General features: G+C 40.3%; 1 protein-coding gene across 1 annotated transcript in view; it reads left to right on the plus strand.

Moving 5' to 3' along the window:
• The first annotated feature begins 8,647 nt into the window (after positions 1-8,647).
• Gypa (glycophorin A (MNS blood group)) overlaps positions 8,648-22,458 on the plus strand; it is a 15,069-nt gene continuing 1,258 nt past the window's right edge. Inside the window, exons 1-7 of the mRNA XM_028753442.1 lie at positions 8,648-8,681; positions 11,014-11,094; positions 11,419-11,499; positions 15,753-15,836; positions 17,838-17,876; positions 19,222-19,307; positions 21,331-21,399. Coding sequence (XP_028609275.1) covers positions 8,648-8,681; positions 11,014-11,094; positions 11,419-11,499; positions 15,753-15,836; positions 17,838-17,876; positions 19,222-19,307; positions 21,331-21,399 — 474 coding nt within the window. The remainder of the gene's footprint in view (positions 8,682-11,013; positions 11,095-11,418; positions 11,500-15,752; positions 15,837-17,837; positions 17,877-19,221; positions 19,308-21,330; positions 21,400-22,458) is intronic.

A 22,458-nucleotide genomic window follows, 5' to 3' on the forward strand; every position in this document is an offset into this window, starting at 1 on the left:
GGTCATTAACAGAAATGAAATATAATAACAAGGAAAGACATGTGGAAAAATCCACCTCACCACGGTTAAAAGACTACTGCTCATAACTGACATACCAGAGGGAGAAAGGTAATATTCGAAAATATTTAAAAAATCAAATTTTTTGGAATGGCTAAAAGTATCAGCATACATATTTATGAAGCTAACAGATCTTCAAGGAAATTACCTTCAGATACATCACAATCTAACATAAAAACAAAGTCTTGAAATCGCAATATGGGAGATGGAGAAATTGCTTAATGGTTAAGAGCACTTTCTCTCTTGTAGAAGATCCAGGTTTGGTTTGCAGCATCCACATTTAGTTCCACAGGTTTCTATCCCTTGTGGCCTCCAAGGACACCTACATGTATACTCAGGCCCTGGCATAGCTTGCTTCCTGCTGCTATTCTAACACTATGACCAAAGGCAACTTAAGAGGATGTAAGTGGGTTCATTTGGCTGACCTATCCCAATCATAGTCTATTGTGGATAGAACTCAAGCAGCAGCAGAGCCCCAGGCTACAGAGCTACGGAGGAAATCTGTCACTGCTTCGCTCTCCATAGTTCACTCGCTTGCTTTCATACAGCCTAGAACTACTTGTCCAGCGGTGACACCACCTGAAGTGGCCTGAACCCTCCCACATCAATCATTAATCAAGGGAATGCTCCCACAAACTTAACTATAGGCCAATCCAATGGAACCATATTCTTAATAGAAGTTCCTTCTTCCCAGATGACCATGAAGTGTGTCAAGTTGGCAAAATCCTAACCAGCACAGACCCACAAATGTACACCTAAAATAGGAAATATAGTGAAATAAAAACAAACAAACATGCAGTATCTTTGGCGGAGGAACAGCAAGGCCAAGGATCAATTTGTCAGCAGAAATTATAGAAGTTACAAAGTAAGGTATGAACTGAAGTTTCCTAAGAAAGAAGTGAATGTGTCAAACATTTTACAAAACTGATTAAGATTGCAAGGCTGGAATGTTACAGGCTGGGGTCCAATTACCCCAAACTTTGTTTATCTCTCAAAGTGGCCGTGTATTGCCCACCTCTGTGTGTGATATGACATCCTTGTGACTATTGGGTAAGCTCTTTGAGAATGTACAAGCAAGTACCCAGCTTTCCACTGGCCCGAAGGCTTAGAATCAAATACAAGACTACAGCAGGTTTCCAGTTTGCTAAAACCTGCCTACCTCATGTTTCCACCAATACATTTCATAAACGCCATGATTTCTGACTTTCTTTGTTTGATTACTACAAAAATTTTATGAAATTGCTTCCACACTGGAACATGGTATTTGTAGGAAACTAATATATATATTCCCAGGCTAGAGTCACTCATATTTGACTCTGAAAAAAGCTATCTCTTATTCCCTTTGAGGTGAGAGATGTGTCTTTCACTTCACCAAAAACTACACTTTTAAAGTAACAAAAGAAAATCATAAACACAAATCTGTACAAAATTAGAGTGTCCTTCAAAAACTAAAGAAAAATAAAAAGCATTTAAATCCAGAAACTGTATAAATTCTTCACTGGGATGTTATAACAAAATCTTTTTAAGAATCTTTTTAATGTCGGAACTCTGGACAAAAAAAAAGGAGATAGATCTTTACCTCTCCCTCCACTCTCCGGTCTTATCCTAATTTCTGCAGGAGACCACCAGCTGAGGCCCACTTTCATCTCTGACCCCTTCTCTAATGGATTCCATAGATCTTCCCCGCCAGCTCCCTTCTCCCCAGTCATTACTTTATCCCAACCTCCAACTCCAACAGGAAACTGACCGGGCAAGCAAGTAGGATCACTGCAGACCTTCATCTAGCCAGCCTCTCTCCTAAGTCTAGTCCCCAGTTTCATCTCTAACACTACAGAAACCACTTGCCTTGGCACCCCGCCCCCCATTGGGTCGCACAGATCTTCCCATCCAAAATTCTCTCCCGGGACTCATTCATTGCATTACCTGACCTAGGAACCCACAGGCCACTTAAGCCAAGAAATCAGGTAGGCTGACTGTGAATCTTGACCTTTCCCTCCATTCTTCCAGACTCATCCTCCATTTTCATCCCTAACTCTATAGCAGAACTTCTGCTGTGGCCTCATCTCACTCTCTGCCCCCATTTCAGAGGCTTATGAATTGATAGGATTAATATAGTAAAAAAAAAAATGACCAACACACCAAAAGCAATCTCTAATTTCAATGGAGTCTTTGTTAAAATCCCAGCACAATTTTTAACAACACAGATGTTGAAAGGATAATTCTCAATTTCATATGGAAACAAAAAACACACAAATGAACAACAATAACAACAACAAAAAAACAGTATAACCAGATAGATAAAACAACACTGAACAATACAAGAACTGAGGTAAGTATTGCTATCACTGGTTTGAACATATATTACAAAACAATAGTAATAAAAACAGCATGGTATTAGCACAGAAACAAACATATTGACCAGTGGAATTCAATTGAAGACCCAGACTCAATCTACACACCTATGAATACTTGATTTGTGATAAAGAAGTCAGAAATACACAGAAAAGACAGCATCTACAACACAGGAAGCTGATTATATTAGATGTCTATATGTTCAAGAATCCAAATAGATCCATACTTATCACTCTGAAGAAAATTCAACTCCGTTTGGAACAAAGTCCTCAACATAAAGCCAAATACACCAATAGAAGAGAAAGTGGGGAATAGCCTTGAATTCATTGCCACAGGAAATATCTTTCTGAACAGAGCACCAATAGCACAGACACTAACATCAACTATTAATAAATAGGACCTCATCAAACTAAAAAGCTTCTAGTCAACAGAATGGGGAAAGATTTTAATCAATTACACATTTAGTAGAGGGCTAATATCCAAAATAAAGAACTCAGGAAAACTGGATATCCAGAAAACAACAGATCTATCTAAACAGAGAATTCTCAAAAAGAAAACTCAAATGACTGAGAAACCCTTAAAGAAATGTTCAACTATCTTAGTCATCAGGAAAATACATTGAGATCTCACCTTATTGGTATAATGTGTCAGAATGACTAAGATTAACAAAACAAGTGACAGATTTTGCTGATGGGGATGTGCAATAGAGGGAACTCTCTTCCATTGCAGGTGGGAGTGCAGACGTGTACACTATAGAAATCACTATGCTGTTCCTTGGAAATATGAGAGTCAATTTACCTAAAGGTTGATTGGTACCATTCTTCATCATATACCCAAAGATCACTTCATCCTACCATAGATAAACTTGCTCAACCAAGTTCATTGCTGCTCTATTCATAATAGCTGGAAATTGGAAACAAACTTGATATCCCTCAAAAGAAGAATGGATAAAAAATGTGGTATATTTATACAATAAAGTATTACTTTGAAGTATCTCAGACCTAGAAAGAAAAATATGGTATGTATTCAGTCGTATGTGGATATTAGCTGTTAAGTCAATGATAACTATTGTTAGTAATATTTAAATCCTGGCACAGTGTTCCTTCCCTTTGACTATGTTCCCAGATGAAACACACACACACACACACACACACACACACACACACACACAGCCTTTATATTTGAATGTCTTGAGCAACACAATAACTAGGAAACTGCCTATCCTCTGTGCTGTTAGGATCTACCTCCTACCAATAACTCAAAATTACTACTTATTAATTTCTATGTTCTATCTTGGTTGCTCTTAACTGCAATTAGTCAGCCCTCCGAGCCGTGTTCTTTTGGCCCAGAGCCCAGGGTGCTCTCCTTGCTTCTCTATCCCATGGTGGCTCTTGTATCCCTCCTGTACACTCTCTCCCTCCTGCTCCTTCGCCATGGTACCAAGCCTGGGAAACCTAAACCCTGCCTATCTCTCTTCTCCCCAGCTAGTAGTTGATGGCATCTTTATTTACCAATCAGAATTAACTGGGGGCAGGGCCCTTCTGTGTCTTATGTGTGGACTCTCTCATGAAAACAGTTTGGGTGGACCCAAATTAACATTAGAATACAATCAACATTAGGCTAAACTCACTACAGATAACCAAGCTGTAATCCATAGAAACACAAAGGTTAGGTATAGAGCAAAGGACTTGTTGGGTGGAGGTTGAGGGGATGGCGGATAGATCTTATTAAAGAAGGGAAATAGAATAGATGGTTATAGACGGATGTGAGGGATTGAAACAGGAAGATCAAGAGGGAGACAGAGCATAGAGGGGGATGACTGTTTCCTAGTAAGGGACAAGGAGGGACTGTTTTCCAAACTAATCAAACATTCCTCTTGAAGTGACTTTTAGTCCACCATCTTACCCGGAAGTTGGTAAAATCTTTGCTGATTATAAATGGAGATTTAAATGATAGCCTGTGAAAACAGTCTCTTTTCTTTATAAGGCGAAAAGCAATTTGAGGAATTTGCTGGATTTATTCAAATGTTTTTCAGCCAAATATACTAAACATCCTTTGGCTAGCCAAAGAAAACTGATTTTATGTTTAGAATACACTGTTACAGGAATCTCACCAGAGATGACCACTCAGACACAGTTTATAGTCAATTGAAAGTATTTATTCCAGCTTAGTGTGACCACACTGAGGTATTTGGGGCCTAAATGTAGCCCTAAGCATTTAGAGAAAATGGCTTTTCAAGGAAAAAAACCACATCCTAGTATCTTGTTCTGCAGTTGTAGGGGCAGGTTTTGTACAGAGAAGCAGTTTAACAGAAGCTAAGATAAGCAGTTAGCTGAAGGGAAAGGTTTAAAGAAGCAGAGAGTTTAACAGAAGCTAAGTTAGCTAGGGCATCTTGACCTCGGGTTCCTTAGAATAGAATTTGCTAATTTTCCCTAGGATTCTCCATCAAGGAGATCAAGTTAAATTCTAGTTAAACCTGAAATAGCCTCCCAAGAATACAAGATGGTGGAACCTCTGCACTGCCTTGCCCTGTCACAATATGAGTTTATGCAGACCAAAAGAAAAATACAAAAATCATTAGTAGCAAATAAAACTTTAGAACCAAAAAATTAAAGAACATAATCCTATTAAACTGCACATGGAATACTTATTAACTAAAACCATATGTTGAAGTATAAGTTGCATATCAAACAACCATGATCTACTCAAACTCATTAAAATACAGAGCACATTCATGGGCAACCATGAAATATGACTAGAAATGATAATAGCAAGATAAATAGAAAAACCTCAAATGTTTGACAGTGTACTGCTAAATAATCCATGTGTCAAGGAAGAAATATGAAAATGATTAATATATTGAATTGAGTTATAATGAAAGTATAATACTATAAAATGTGTTGGCATAGATAATGTATTACTCAGTGAAGATATGGACTTAAATTTGTATTTGAAAAGAAAGGTGTATGTAAATCAATGAATAAGTTTTATTTCTTCATTCTGTAAGAAAAGGAAATATCAAATTACAGGTAAAGAATGTAGGGAAAATGATAAATGAGGAAATTCAAATGGAGAAAGGCAAGTCAGCAGAGAAGCACAATGAAGCCCAGTGTTGATTCCTCAAAGTTATTGAGAATTACTAGAGAAACTTAAGAGAAAATATCAATAATCAACATCAGGAATGGAAAACACAGTGCACCAGGAATTTTACAGAAATGAAATGAATCTGACAACTTAGATAAAAATGGAAAATGCCTCAAAACTCACACAAAAGAAACCCAGAAATTAAGATATATCTTGGTAAAGAAAATTTAATCTGTAGATTACAAGATCATTCATACTTGATTTTTTTAAGATCATTCATACTTTAAAAAAAATCAAAACTTTTCTACAAACAAAACACTACATCTAAATTTTTTAAACAAAATAAAATATAAGGTAAAGCAGAAACTATCATAGAAGTTGGACAAAACAAACCAACAGGGAAAAAACAGCCCAAGAGAAGTCACAAGAATCAGAGACCCATTTGTTCACAATCTGGAGTCTCTTGAAAATACTAAGCTGAAAGCTAAAATATATACTCAGGGGACCCGGTGTAGATCTGTGCAGGCCCTGTGCTGGCTGCCTTGGTTGCTGTGAGCTTTGCTTACATGATTTACAGGGTCTTGTTCTCCTGGTGTCCTCCGTATTATCTGTCTCCCCCACTCCCTCTGCCTCCTCCTCTGCAGGGCTCTGAGCTCTGCAGGGAAGAATTTGATAGAGTTATCTCATTTAGAGCTTATGTTCCAAATCTCTCTCTCTCTCTCTCTCTCTCTCTCTCTCTCTCTCTCTCTCTCTCTCTCTCTCTCTCTCTGTGTGTGTGTGTGTGTGTGTGTGTGTGTGTGTGTGTAGTCTTACTGTAGGTCTCTGTATTTGTTCCCATCTGTTGCAAAAAGAAGTCTCCCTGATAGTGGCTCAATAAGGCACCTCTCTATGTGTATAGCAGAATATTATTAAGAGTCGTTTTATTATTATAATTTTTCATGCAAGTAGCATTTTGTTTTATCCTGGTCTCAGGGCTATCTAGACTCTGATGTCAGGTATGAGTTCCACCCCATGGAATGGGCCTTAAGTCAAATCAGTCATTAGTTGGTTACTCCAAGATTTGCACCACCATTGCCCTAGAGGGTTTTGTGGTTGGGTTTCTCTTTTGGCAGCCTTCAGAGTACCTTCCCATATCATAGGCATTAAAACAATGGTTCTCAATTTGTATGTGGCAACCCCCACAGCAGTTGCATATCTGATATCCTGCATAATAGATATTATTACAATTCATAACAGTAGCAAAATAATGGTTGTTAAGTATAGATAAAATAATTTTGTGGTTGGGGGTCATCACAACTTGAGGAACTGTGTTAAAGGGTCATGGTGTTAGGAAGGCTGGGAACCACTGCTCTACAACATAGGAGTGAAGGTTCTACGGAAGCACCTGCTCAATCCTCTTTATGTCAAAAAAATAAATAAATAAAAAATAAAAGCAGAAGCAGAAAGGGAGCCTGCTTGTAGCTCCCCAGTACGGCTCCTTCTTAGCAGGCAGGCTGCAGACGGAGTTTATCCCAGCACCGAACAAAAACAAAATTGAAGGAGATAAAGATATTTTATGCCACGCAGGGAAGCACAAGCCGGTAATCACAACGATTGGGTACTGGAAGAGGAAGGAAGAAAGATCATCCCTTCAAAGTCAGCTACATAGCAATTTTGAGCTTGTCTGAGCTACAGCCTGTTAAAACCACAAAGAAGCAAAGACTAATCCGGTTTTTCCATTTACTACCCTGTCAAAACCACAAAGTGGTTTTTTTTTCCACTTAATATCCTTGTTTTTAATTGAAATACACCTCCTTTTGAACAAAGACAAATCAATTTATCTTTAAAGTAATAGCACAGCTTCCTGTGGAGATAAACAAGGACTGTGTTGCACACTTGTTCATTTCTTGGTTCTCACCATCTAAAGAGTGTCATCTGCGCTCCCTGCAACTGGCTCATTTTGAGTGTCATATGTGTATGACCTTGTGTTTCCTTAAGTTTAAAAAAGCATTTGGATGAAGAAAACAAACCAGGAAGTAGTTCGAACATTCTGACCAAGAGGGCTGGACATGTTATAGGAACACAGAGAAACGGTGCAGACTCCCTTGTCTCAACTTGCCTGCCCCCTTTTCCTTGGCCCTCCTGAAAAAAAAACAAAACATTTTTATGTTTCACCCTGCCGGTGACATTTCTTGTCTATTATGCATATCAGCCACTAGAGGTCGCCACGTGGCTCCATTTCCACGCACTCCAATTTCTAACCTGAGAAACCCCCAGTTCTTTGCACTTCTTTAACCTGGGGGACAGCATCAAGGACTGCAGAAAGAACCACAACTCTGTATTAGCTGATGGTCAGTTCCCGCCCCGCAGCTTAATAAGGGCTGATTTCCAAAGATTTTCGAATCAAAGCTGCTCTCCTGTGTCCTGAGCCCAAGCCGGTGCCCGCCTGGGGTTTGTGTCTGCTGTGGTCCTGCTTCCTGCTTCCCCTTAGTGTGGCACTCCTTCCCCTCGTTTGCTTCACAAAGTGCCTGGGGTTTGCCTGGTTTTGTTTTCTAGCTTTGTTATTTGGGGATTGACTCACGCTCACTTGAGTAACAGAGCATTTTAAAGGAAACCCACTAACTGCTTTTGCAGCCACATGGACACTACAGTTCGGTTCGCATTCCACTTTCCTGGAAGATCTCTCCCGACTCACGTTTCTTTCATTACTGTTTGAGCTGTCCCGAACTTGACAGCTTTGCAGACCTCAGAGTATGCAAACGGTGAGTAAAGTTCTCAATGCATTCAACTGGTACACAAGAAGCCACTTTCTTAACCGATCATAGGGACCTCCACATTACAAACATTCCTATTCTCCAAGTCTAGCACCTGCCCTGAGCTCGGCAGTCTATTTCTGTGTCCAGAGTGGTCTCCGCTGCTACCTTGTAGGGCTCTTCTCACTTACATGAAGTAAATTTAACACGGCAGGCAATTCTTTGAAAGATAAATTTTAATTACACTCTGGTCCTCACAGTTATGCAGACCTCTAGTTATCTTTATTAACAGACGCTGAATAATGTTACATCATTTAATGCTAGCCAATGTGTACCAACGGATAGAGGCCCCGGAAAGGTGGGCCTGAGAGATACCAGCAAGCTGGCAAGGCGGTGGGGTAAGGCTAACAGGCACTCCCAGTATGAATGAGAGCACAGTCGAAGGAACAACATCAGGTGAGTAAATATTTCCAACTTGATATTTTATTGTCTATGCGCTTATTTAAACTATGAATTGCCTCAATCCTGGTTTTCTTACTTAACTGAACCAATGACTGGTGTATTAAATTTCAGTCTGATGGGTGCATTTTGTTAGGGTTCAGCTGGGGACAGGAGTGTCACACAGCAGCCCACCACCTGTGCCTGAATAGCAGCTCCCCAGTCTGAGAAATGCCTTTGATTCTAAGCCTAGAAAACATTAAAAGAGTTGTTTCAAGTATAAGTAAGATCTTTATATTAAGAAACATGTTACTTTGCTTGGGCTATGAAGAGACTTATTTCTAAGCTAAGGTTAGCAAGCGTAGGTTAGGGTCCATTTAGGGCCTTTCTTTTTCAAACCTAGTATAACCAGTTTCTCCTGCTGAGAGGAGAGAAGCAGTGAAACTGGGAGAGGTTCCTCTCTGTGGAAGTGTTACTATTGTTACTAAGAAAACAACACCACCAAACCCTAAGCAAACAAAAACCTTTCCAATTGATTTAGGTGATTTAGGGCTGAATCCAAAGTAGTATTTTATTAAAATAAATTCCATGTATTTTAAAGTAACCTTATTTTTGGCCTCCTTCTGATGATATTTTAAGCAATGTTCTGTCAAACACAGTGAGTGATTCTGTGTTAGGAACACACGCGCCCAGGCGAAGTGTATTTCACCCATAGGCACAGCTGTGACCTGAGTCAGAGTGAGCTGCAGAGAACTGCTGAGCTTTCTGTAGGATGCAGGGGTGAGACCCAGACTCCCTGGCAGAGGGGATGGCGTAAGCATTAAGAACAGGGGTACAAGGAACAGCAGAAGTGAGTTCAATTCTACAGGTCTGGTACACCTGAGGCAAATCGTTGGCCGTATCATCTGTAAAATGCAGGCAATGCTGCAACTGACCCTGTAGTATCCGCATAAGGGCTGAGCAAAGCATTAACACAACGGAATGTACTCGTCCCAGCACCGTATATAAGGTACATCTGTTTATTGTATATTAAGTATAAGAGTTACTGCATATTAAGCATGACTTATCTTCATAAGTACCATTAAAATAGGTGCTCAATAAAATAAGTACCAATAAAATAGGTGCTCAATATGTTAGCCATGACAGAAGAAACAAAGCCGGGCACATGGCTGATTAGTACTCCATGATGTCTCTGTATCATGTGGGGATTGTACCAGATCGCCTCCGTATTTCAATCCACATGGCCAGAGGTGCTATCAGCAGGACGTGTGGATATCGGGTATCTCTGGTGTGCTGATTTCACTCCCTTTCAATACACAGCCACCGATAGAATGTTTGTGTAATGTTTGGGGGCTCCATGATGTCCACACAGTGACTGGCGTAGTTCACGTCCCTACTACCTCTTTATAATCGCTACGTTTATTCCACATCCTCAGAACTTTATTTATTTTTTTTAAGAATACCTATTCCAGCTGGGGCACATGCTCTGATTTCTTAGGAGTTTGTGTTTAGACAGAATCACGTTATAGCTAAAATGAATCCGATATCTCCAATACGGTTATATAGGATTGCTTGGAGGGCTGCAGTGTTTGCATCTGCATGGCCATATCATCATCATCCGATAAGAAGGGTATAATTCCTATGCCTTCTCATCCAATGAATCATTGAAATAAATTATTGGCTGTGGTTAGGATAAGTATAGCAACTAAAAATAATAAAAGACATTTGATGAATTGGTTAATATATATGTCTGAGTGCATATATCATGAAGAAAATTATATAATAGATCATGTTACAAATAAGCCCAGCACTCAGAGGCAGAGGCAAGTGGAACTCTGTGTGTCTGGTCTACCTAGCATGACCTGTCTCAAAGCAAAAAGCTGGCAAGATAGCTTTATGACTCAGAGTCCTTGTTCTCTTACTGAGGACCTGAGTTCTGTTCCCAGCACCCACAGGGCAGATCACAACGGTCTGTAGCTCTAGTCTTGAGGGTTCTGATGCCTTTAGGGACTCCACCGGCATCAGGCACACACCAGGTATACATATACATATGCAGGAAAACACTCACATGCATAAAACAAAAATAAATAAATCTTTTAAAAATAGCTATTCCACTGGAGCAAGACAGCAATTCCCTGGCAGAGGCTAGCATCTCTGGACACACAGCTGGGACTTCTATGTTTACAGGAAGTATCTGTTCAGATCTTTTGCCTGTGTTTAAGGATAGTCCTGTGTTTTTGAGGAGTGTTCTGCAAAGTACCCTTCTGACAGACAAATAGCTGACCATCTTATGCCATTCTGTAGGTGCGAGAAGCACACTTAGAATAACCTTCCTGCTTTTTCTTTACAGGCCATTTTCTTACAACAGCCCTCCGTATATCCTCAACTCAGCACTACCAAGAAGAGCATTCACCATCGTTGTCAGGATCAGGTAGGACCTATGTTTTTGCATTACACATTTTCATAGTGAAGAGTATTTGTTGCCCTTGAGAACGAGCTGGGTTCTGTTTCCAGCACCCACATAGCAGTTCACAGCTGTCTACAACTCTAGTTCTACAGGATCTCATGCCACATCTGGCTCCCACCGGCACCAGGTACATAAAGGGGTTCATATACACGTGCAAGCACTCATACCCATAAAATAAAAGTAAAGAAATGTTTTTTAAAAAATAACATCATAGCTGGGAGTGAGATGACAGTCCCCTGTGGGCAGTTGGGAGGCTCATTTTAACTAACTTCTCTCTTTTCTCTACAGATTCTCTTCATGTGCCTTCCCCCATGATGGCTTCAAGTGGAAGTTACCCAAATCAGCATTCAACATCAACGGCACAATCAGGTAGATTCTGTGGTTTTACATAATTGGTTTGTAGCTGTTAGTATTTCATCTGAATCCCTAGTAAGATGTTAATATAATGTCTCCTGGGATCAATGAACTGACATTTTAAAAAAATTGAACAGACATTGCCATGGTTCCCCCTGAGAATAGGCTCCTGAACTTTCGTCCCTGTGTATTTTTACTAAAAAGAAAGTTTTCTGCTGAGAATGGACTGATACTCATTGTGCTCTAAAGAAACATTTAAAAGGTTTAAAAAATCAAAATGAACAAATACAGCCCCTGCTTTTTAGGAAGCCCATGTCGAGTGATGTGTGCAGTGCGTGGAGGAAGACACACGACACTGGTCACTGTGCTGTGGTCATCAAAGTCAGCTTAGAGGCTCCTAGTGAAGCTGACTCCTGAAGGACACAGCAGAAGGAGCAATGAGTCACAGTGGACACATCAGACAGGGCTTGGTGGCAGCTTCTCTTCTTAGTTTTCCAGTGGGCTTGCCCTTATTGTGAGGTAGGAATTCATCCTCACACCTTCTGTAACTAAAAGAATCAAAAAAGTGTCTGTAAATAAAACCTCAGGCCACACCTCTGCTTGAAGGCTTCTACTGTACCATAATGAGGTGGTGACTGACGCCTAAACCGCGAGTGCCCTTTGCCCTAAGTGTGGCCTAGCTTCCCCCCTGGTTTCCTTGCCCCATGCACACCTCAAAGTTCTGAGAAAGGAGATCTAGCCCTTATCTCCTCCTCAGACGTGTCCAGAGATGCTTTAGAGCAGGCTAAGTTCAGCAGCTGGCCTGAACTTCCTCTAAGGTGTGTAGATTAAAGGCATTGCCAATTGAAGCACTGAACTTGACACAATTCAGGAAAACAATCCACTCGAGTCAGGGAAGAATAATTTAGTGCTTGGTAGTGTGTGGTTTTGCTGTCTTTCTTCCAGTCCCAGTGAAAAGTGAAATCTTCAGTGAGCAGCGCTAGCCTGTCCTTAGCATCACTTTGTCAGTATTTCCATGCAGGTAGCAATCACACATGCTCAGTGCTGTTACCAGCCCCTTGGCACTCTCTATCCACGGCTACAAAGGCAAGCATCCTACTTCACAGAAACTGTCTCCAGAGAGAGCTGCCTTCTATTGGTTTTTGTTGAACAGGGTTATGATGTATGTTTAAACGTTGTGTATTTGTTCCAAGAAAACGACACTTTGTAAGGAGCTTTTACTGAATCCTAACCCAAGCCCCACTCGTTTTTTTCTATAAGTTCTATGCAGTCAGTATTCCATTTGCAAATGAAAACAAAATGGGACTTTGAAGTGTTTGGAAACCTACCTGAAGCCTGTGAGCAGAGACATTGGAATGCAAATCTAGACAGTTTCGATACTGTATCCTACACTTAACCAATGTCCTACCAGCCCTCCTACCCCCTAAACAGTCACTTCATTTTCTTTATCAGCATGAAATGCACCTGAGATAATATTCACCATTTTTCCATCTTAAGAGTTTCCTCGTGCCATAGCGCTGTGTATTACCTCTATGGTCTGGCTTCAGAATATTTCATTATTTCAAAAAGCAATCAGGCTTGTCATCAGTCACTTCCCCCTCCCATGCCCACAGCACCACAGAAACTACTAATTTTCTTTCTGATATGAAGAAAACGTACTTTACCCTTTGCAGTGTACATATCCAAGTTACTGAAAATATGGCTTTTCCTTCTGGACTCTAAAGCCTATGCCACTGATCTTTAAAGCCCGTCCCCCAGGGCAACAGCACTCTGAACTCTGCAGTTTTTCTTCTCCTTTCTGCTTTTGTTTTGTTTGTTCGTTTGTTTGTTTTTGTCTTAAGTTTTAAACTCAAGAGGTTTGAATCTTCAGACTGCATTCTTGAGCACTGTTTTGACTGTTTGAATCTCTTAACTCCATGGACATTTCAGGGTCCGTTTTCTGATTCTGTTAAAACACTGATGGCACATGCTCATTTAATATAGTCAGCATTGATACAATGTATACACTATTCATAAACTCATTATACAGCGATGAAAGACGCAGAGGAAACTGGTCACAGCGCCCTTGGCTGGAGTTATTTGCATTTAGGTGGTCCCACCTCAGCCAATGAGCTCAAGGAATATGCTGTGACGGTTTTCTTTCTCACATCCAACCGTATCCCAAGCTTGGGTCCTCTTTCCTCTTATTCTGTGAATGTGTTCCGCTTTCTGTTTTCCATTAGCTGAAGGCTTTAGTGAAGGTTGAGTGTCTGCCCTGTGAGTACAGCTCTTAAGCTGCCTCTAAACACATAAGACAACCTGGTTAATATTTTACTCTTTTGTAACATGGATTATATTTTATAATCTAAGAGCAACTCTTAGATGGGCCAGTCACATCACAATTATATTCAATACTCAACAAAAGTTAAATTAAAAATGCAAAACAAGACGAATACAGCAATCTATCTGAAGTCACCAGGTCAGTGGATGGTGATGCTGAGATTTGTAGCTTACTAGAAAAAGAAATGTTGTACAAATTCACCCTCGCCTTCCTCCCTGCACCACCTTATGGGTGCAGATCTCAAAATCTTTCTGTAAGGCAGTGAAACAGTGTTCCTACTATGCAAGGAAACAAGAGCAGACATGATGACAAAGTATATGCTCATTTATTTAGGAGCAAATTAGAAATAAATGTAGTCATTCATGATTGCAAGTCAGATGGACTACATATTTTTTTCTGAACCGGTCACAATTGAGGAAACCTATTAAAATTTCCGACGGCATATATGTCAGGTTTTGCCTGTTGTTTCCAGCCCATGCTCGAGGTTTTAGAGCTACTATGCCCCATATTTATGTAGCATCATTCCAGAATGTGTCTTTTATGAAGATAACTCTCCTCATCCTTTTCAAGTACAGGTGCTTGTTCTCAAGCTCAACACCCTGAGTTCAATCCCCAGAATCCACATAGTGTTTTTTGGACACCACACACACTGTGGTACAGTGCATGCCCCCCATATACACATGTATAAATAAACAAACAAACAAACAAATAAATATAAAATACGTTGGAAGTATAGCGTCTTCACGTTTGTTTGCTCTCACCCTCTCTTACATACGGAAAGCCATGTAGCCAGTTTACACTGTTACATTGATCATCTTTATGCCTTAATGGACCATATATGAGACAGATAAAGTTGCATGTGAACGAAATGGCCAGTGGCTTATATGTGCACTGAAGTGCCTTCAGGTGTCTCATGAGCTATAGATGCCCTCAGTCCTGTGGCAGTAAAGTATTCATACAGGAGACAGCTAGGCAGAGCCATCTCAAAACATAGCGGGAACTTCACGGCTCATTAGTGCAGGCATGTCATATCTTGATTGCATGTCGGAACTGTCTCAGAGGATCTAAGCACCCTGATAATTGAGTTCTATGGCCAAAGAGGCTAATTAGAGAAATACGGGATACAGAGAATGCATGGCCTGTGGGTTTTGAACAACCTACAATTTAAAAGTGACCTTTATATTTTTAAGTGCTTAAGACAACAAAAGAACATTCGACAGCACATGAATGTTCTGTGAGCTCAGCCTATTCTTTCCACCTGTCCTGACCTGAGCACAGCCATATCCTTTCCTTACAGTTTGTTTCCAACCTGTCTGCCTGCTTGTGCACAAGAACCATCTAAATTGGCAGGTCTTCACTAAAGGCAGTGTTAGTCAGTGATAAGAACTCTGTAAGGAGGGGTGGCTTGTCAGTAAGGATTGCTTATCCAGAACATTCTTGGCTACAGGATGGGTTCCCTCACGCAACTCACTGGGCATCCTCCTGCATGCTGTTGATAATGATTTTCATCCACTGAGACTGTAAGTTCACACTGTGTGGTGCCTGCCTATCCCTGTAGCCTATCCCTCCATTTCTCCATCCCTTTCCTCTCATGAACTATGAAGGAACTATGTGGACACCTATAGTGTCCACAACTCGTAATGATGTCTCAAATTCTAGAGCATCTGTGATGTTATTGATTCTGCACCTCAACCTCCATGTAGTAAGTCTAGTGAAATACAAAATCAAATTTTTCCCTGTGAGGTATCACTAGAAATATGCCCATTTCAGAGCTAAGGAAACTAAACCACATTCTTGCCGTCTGACCCTGTGCCTCTGCTGTGTAGACATTCTGAAGCTGGGGCCAACAGGTTTTGGAGGAAATTGGCTTCTGCTGAGTTCTTTCTGATGCACCTAGTCACTCCATGATGATGGAGTCACTCCATCTCTCAACTTCTGTTTTACACAGATATTAATGTCACACCCCGTCCCGTGGCCCCTGCTGAAGTGACTGTTATGTCTGGAGACCTCCACATCTCACCGTCTGGTCCAGGTTTGTTATACTGTTATTACTTGCACTAGCATCTGTGTTGGGATGCAGATGGGATGACTAGTGACTGTAGGGAAACTGACCAACACTGAGAAATGCAAGCTAAGTAAGCAGGTTCCTTCTGTGCAGGGTCTTCTGGCTTGGAATAGTACACAGAAATAACACTGTGAATCAAAGAAATTACTGTGAATCAAAACCAAAACAAAACAAATAACCTAGGGACATGCCCAAATGATAAATATGACCATAAAATGGGGAGTAGGGTGAAAAGTAAAGAGATCCATGAATGAACCAAAAGGCAGTAAAGAGTCTGGAGAAAAACCACTCCAGCTCAGCTGAGCAGACCCCATCCCTACAGACATGGATGGATTGCCTTGAGGGACCTCCGTGCCATTAATATTAAAAGGAAGCCAGTCATGCTGCCCCTCAGCGTTTCTCCACAGATTAAATAGAAGTAGGTAAGAGGGCTGGTCCACTGCCAGACAGATCCCAGTGCCTGCAACATGATAGCCCGTAAGCCAAATTGGGTGTTGAGATAAGGGGTGGGCCTGTGGTATGTTCGCTTGTGCTATCTCTCTCCTTCCCTTCCCTCCTTCCCCCTCATCTAGTTTTCTAGAAGAAAGAACACAATTTCACAAAACCGCATTCAAAGTAAGAAGATTGGTGGTCTTCTGTGGTTGGAGTTTAGGGAAGGCATTACACATTTACAGTAGAGCTCGAGAAAGACTCAGCATGACTTCAGGATCCTAATTGAGTTGGGATAATTGAGAAGAGTCTCCTGAGATGAATGGAAGCAAAGGCTTTCAAAAACCAAGAGAGAAAAATTAGGCCAAATGTGTAGAACCAATTATCGAACTCATGGCTCTGATTAACAGTCTCAACCTCAGCACGAAGCCAACATAATAATGCCAACTGGGACGCAGTTAGATCCTATGTGGACCCACAGTGCTACATGACATGTACTCTATAAATGACAGCTGCATAGCGGACAGGGCACTGTTCATTTTCATGTGTTAGTTAACAGAGTCTAACAACAACTCAGAGACATAAATTATAATTCTTATGTTCTCTGAAAATAAAAAATAAAAAAAGAAAACTGTAGAGCACAGAGAAATTGGGTAATGTGCTTAAGAACTCACAGGGTAGGCATCCCCTGATTGAATCCAAGGCCTATATGCTCAGCACAAAAGAATGAGTATACAAGCTTGGATGAGCCTTTATTTTTTGGATATATTTTACCACCTTCCAGAATTCTCAGTCCTGGAGAGTGACAAAATGCATCCAATTTCTTGGCTGTGTGATACCATGTCTCATGAAACAATTATTCCAGGGGAGAGTCTAGACGGTGAGAGGCGTGGAGATATCACATCTGCAACTACAAATACAAAGCAGAGTGAGCCATTAGGACATGACGCAAGGCTTTGACTACCAAAGCCTGTCGCCAGCACTGAGCTCCCTCCAGCTTGGCTGGCCCTCCCTGTATCCTCATCAAAGAGTTCCACCCCCAAGAAGCAAGTATTCAAACACTCATCCAAACCGACACATGAAGGGCTGTTCACGTCCCAAAAAATGGTCAAGAAAAAGAAATCCTTTTGGCACTGGACATGTTGGCGTGTTCTTCCCTGGAGAAGGCCATTCCCCGCCCCCCCTTCCCAGCAGTCCTCAATTGCCTATAATTCTCTGAAAACAAACATACAGGTAGCATCATATGGACTGAACAAGTTATATTTAGGAATATGTATGTATGCACATATACATATGTGCATACAAGAACAGTATTTTTAAAAACAAGGCCATAAATTTGAAGGGAAGTAGGGAGGGGTCCATGGGAAATTTGAGAGGAAATGGAAGGGAGAAACATAATTAAATTACAATCTCAAAAAGCAAAGACAAAATCCCTCTACTTCCAAATGGTTTTTGTTTTATTTTGTTTTGTTTTGCTTTGCTTTGTTGTAAAGTCATACCCTACTTATTCTGACTTACTTTGAAAACTTGATTTTTCAGGAATGAGGTTACCAATTGAACACTTTGTTTCTGCACCAGGTATGTTGGTATGTGTTAATGAAATGTCAACCATTCTGTTTTTAAGTTGTAGGGTTTTAGTTTCAAATATGTAATAATTGACAAAGGTTCATGTTAAAAAGAGGATAGATGTCATTAACATTAGCAACAAAAGCAAACATTCCTGATTTTGAAGGGAAAACTGGTTTTTTTAACCTTGTACGTAGGAATGCATAATTTGATCTTTTTTCTAAGTTATATTTTTGTAATTTTTAAAATCAACTATAGACATTTGAGAAGAGTCTCTTCATTTATTAAAAACAAACAAGCAGGCAAACAAATAAACAAAAAATGGAGTCTTCCTTTTTTCTACTGATTAGTTGGCATAATATCAGAACTACAGAGAGACCTTGCCTGTCTCTGCCCTGACTCGCCTTCAGCCATGTCTTTAAACCCTCCGTTATAGCTAGCGTCGTGGCTGCTGGCCTAGACGCTGCTGTTTCATTACCCTGCAACTTTCAACTCGGCCATACTACTTGGCTAGTGTTCCCATTTCATGCAGGAGTAAAGATGGATTGTAGAACTTCACCACAATCGCACAAGAAACATCTGATTGGTGGGAAAGGCTGCATAACACAAGTGGGTAGGGACACTACACCTTTAAAAGCTACTTTTGCTTTTAAAGTCAGTAACCTGTATTACAGACATAAATTTGCCAGATGAATGTGCCATTTTCTTTGCGTGTTTAGCCCTCAGCCTGTTTACTTCGTTGATGCACACTCTAAAAACTCTGTAAAAATGTGAAGTCTCTCCAACTTACTTATTCCAAACCTCTTTATTCCCAATATCCCAAACTTCGCAAAAGTATTCATCATTATATGAGCGAGTGTACAGAAAATGTGCCGTAACACATCAAAAGCTTAGAAGACGGTGCTTTCAAGTGTTGCTGTGTAGCTCAGCATCATTAGACTTGATTTACTCGTTTGTAAGCTGTTTGCATGACTTCTCTCCCAAGCCTGTGATTCTACGATCCATTTCATACCCGTTGATACATTAAAACAGTGTTTTCTCTAGTAATGTTCAAACTATCTAAGAGTTTGTGGGGTTTCCCCACCAATGTTGAATACCCACGACCTCTTGTCTGTGATGACGCCTGCAAAGAACACTGGACTCTGGCATCAGAACTCTGAGGTCCTGGTCAGATGTTAACTCACCATGTGACTCAGAAACAGAAAATTCCAGATTCACACAAGGTTAATGTCAAAATCCAACATTTTTGAAGATTAAACGTGCACAAAATTATGAAGTATTAATGGATTTTCTATAAACTTTGGTTTTTCAAACGACTCAGTTCATTTGTGTTTTCTTTGCTTTGTGTCTCCCACAGTGATGATACTCATTGTGTTGGGAGTGATGGCTGGGATCGTCGGAACTATTCTTCTCATCTCTTACATCATCTGCCGAGTGACAAAGGTAAGAGTTTAGTGTTCCATTTCAAGTACCAGTGTGGACAGGTTTGAGTGGCATATTCTTCTTCGTATAATTGAACACAAAGAGAAAGAGAATCTGATAAACTCCACCCTTTTAAACTGAACACATAAAGACACAGAATTCTCCACTGAACTCTTTTTGCATTTGCCAAATTTAAGGTGACTCTTGCATATATATTTATTCTCCATCCCTCCAGTGTAAAGTTCCACAACATTCTTGCCTATTAGAGTTTAGCATATTTTGATGACTAGAGATGAGCCAGTTGGATTTCTGCTTTAATCTATGTATAAAATATTTAAGACAATATGTCATACCTAGATACTTTTAAAACTTTTATTTGTTTTCTTTTTAAGATTTGTATTTTAATTGTGTGTATGTGCACTTGTGTGTGCGTGAGTTTGTGTGTATGTTTGCATGAATTTATATGTGTGTTTGCATAAGTTTGTGTGTGCTTGCATGAGTTATGTATGGGTTTGCATGAGTTTGTGCATGTGTTTCATGAGAGTGTGTGTGTTTGCATGAGTGTGTGTGTGTGTGTGTACACGTGTGCATGAGTTTATGTGTACCATGTTTATGCAGTTGTCCCCAGAGACCAGAAGTCATCAGATCCCCTGGAACTGGTTGTAAGCAGCCCAGTACGGGTGCTGGGAACTGAACCTTGGTCCTTTGCAAGAGCAGTAACTGATCTGAACCACAGACCAGTCTCTCAAGCCACACCTCTTTTTGTTTCTATTCCCACTGTTTCTGAAATAAATTATTAAAAATTCATCCATGATTTTTTACCATGTGAGTTTTTAATCGTTAAAGCTATTTTAAAATACATATTACAGGACTATACTTTCAGGGGTTATTTCTATAATTTTCGAAATACATACTACGCAGCTTTCTAAAGCACATGAACATCTACCCAAGACATTTAAGACCCAAAACTTATGTATGCATTCTTGATGGTGTCACTGGATCTGTAATGCTAGGTCCTATATCCTGAGCACCAAGTCACATAAGGTTAACAGCTGGGCACATAGCATCTTCTATTTTTATTCTCTCTCTCTGATTGCTCCACCATAACCATTGTCTACCTGTATTATTTTATACAGTTAGTGTGGCGGCCACACTCCAGTAGCAGGGCTTTCATAGTAAAAATGACAGGAATTCTACAGTTTCTTAGCTTGCGTTTTTATGTACTTCCTACCAGCAATTCCCACAATCAGCTAATTATGTCACTGATTCTTATTATTTAATATAAATGTGTCTTCCTTAGTAATACTTTGTCATTCAAGGTTACTCATTTCATTATCTATTAATAATTAAGTTGTATATTAATTTATGGGTGCTTACCTGTGGTATGAGATATCCTGGGTATGAGATGAGTCTTTTGTCTGAAGTCTATACATTGTAGAAAAGTCACTTTCTGAGAAGACATGTAAAAATTAAATTCTTTCTTAGCTGATATTCAAACCCTGAAATTTCCAGTTGGAAAAACTCATAGAATAGGCTCTCTTTGTATACAAAAGAATTTGGATCTGGTCAACATGACTCAGGAATTATACTTAATTTTTAATTTTTATTTCCATTTTTAGTATTTGTTAGAGCAGAGAATATGGAAAAGTCAATCTATGGGATAATATGACCCCTGTTGATCTAAATACTATTTAGAAACGCAGATATAAATTTAAATCAATGAGCTGGACATCGTGGTGCATGCCTTTAATCCCAACACTTGAGAGGCAAAGGCAGATGAATCTCTATAAATTTGAAGCCAGACTGGTCTACAGAGAAGGTTCTAAAATAGTCTAGGCTACTTTGTGGCAACAAATACAAAACATATTTAAATCAGTGTTCATATGTATCTATGAAGCAGGGACTTCCCAATATAATTAAACTACACAACGTTCAACCGAAACTAAAGGACTTTAGAAAAAATGTTTTATTTGAGACATTGTTATTTTCAGGGTATCTTTAACTTAAAAAGTGGTGGTGATAGTTTTTTGTCTTTTATTTCTAGAAAAGTTCAGTTGACATACAGCCTCCTGAGGGTGGTGACAACGGTGTGCCTTTGAGTTCTATTGAGCAGGTTGGTGTTGATGTCTGTATTGTCTTTTGCATGTGGGAAACAGAAATGGATAAGTAGTGTCTTTTGGAATCATGGGGTAGAAAAGTACCTGTGCTCACCAAAGCTACTTTTATAAGCCTGATTTTACTTTTGTTTAATGTGAGAATTTCTTGTAGCTGAAAGAGAGTCTCTCCTGGTTACTTATTAGTTCCCAACCTGCAAAGTGACACACGTAGGAGACCCAACAGCAGTTAGAGTTTGATGCTCCAGCGGTGGAGACAACCAGCTTCCAAACTTACACCCCACCCCTTAGCTTTAAAACCTTGTGAAAGTTGCCCTTCTTTCCCCAGCACATAGGAGGCTGTGGATTGGAGGAAGGAAGATTTTGGGCTGGAGGGTAGATAGCCTGGGCTATGTAGTGGGAGCCTACAAGGTGTATACATGCCTGTTAGATGTTATCAGTGAGCTTCATTAGTGTTCATTCCCAAGTGAGCTCCTTGCACCCTGCAGCAAATCTGTGCACCCTGCAGCAAGTCTGGGCTCCTGCTCCTACTTCCTTATGCAGGTGCCAAGTTGGTACACACAGGGAAGATTGCAGGGACATTTGTTAATCTAGAAGGATATTGTCCCAGGGTCATTGTCTGTTTAAAGAGAATTTATTACCAACCTTAAAGGTGGGGAATAAATCAGGTATAGTGTCACACACCTTTAATCCCAGTACAATGACAGGTGAATCTTTGCAAGCTTAAGGCTAGGCTAGTCTGGTGAATTCCAGGACAGCCAGTCTGTGTAGAAAGATCCTATCATAAAGGAAAAAAGAAAAGTGGGAGATTTTTCATCTTAAAAAGAAAGTGACAGGCCCAGTAATGGTGGCACATTGCCTTTAATTCCAGTACTTAGAAGGCAGAGGCAGGAACTGTCTGTGAATGCAAGGCCAGCCTGGTCTTAAGAATGAGTCCAAGGACAGTCAGGGCTACACAGAGAAACCCTGTCTGGAAAAACCAAAAAGAAGAAAAACGGAAGGAAGGAAGGAAGGGAGGGAGGGAGGGAGGGAGGGAGGGAGGGAGGGAGGGAGGGAGG

This window comes from Grammomys surdaster, unplaced genomic scaffold, assembly GCF_004785775.1.
Source record: "Grammomys surdaster isolate TR1022 unplaced genomic scaffold, NIH_TR_1.0 125947, whole genome shotgun sequence".
In the NCBI taxonomy this organism is placed as follows: Eukaryota; Metazoa; Chordata; class Mammalia; order Rodentia; family Muridae; genus Grammomys; species Grammomys surdaster.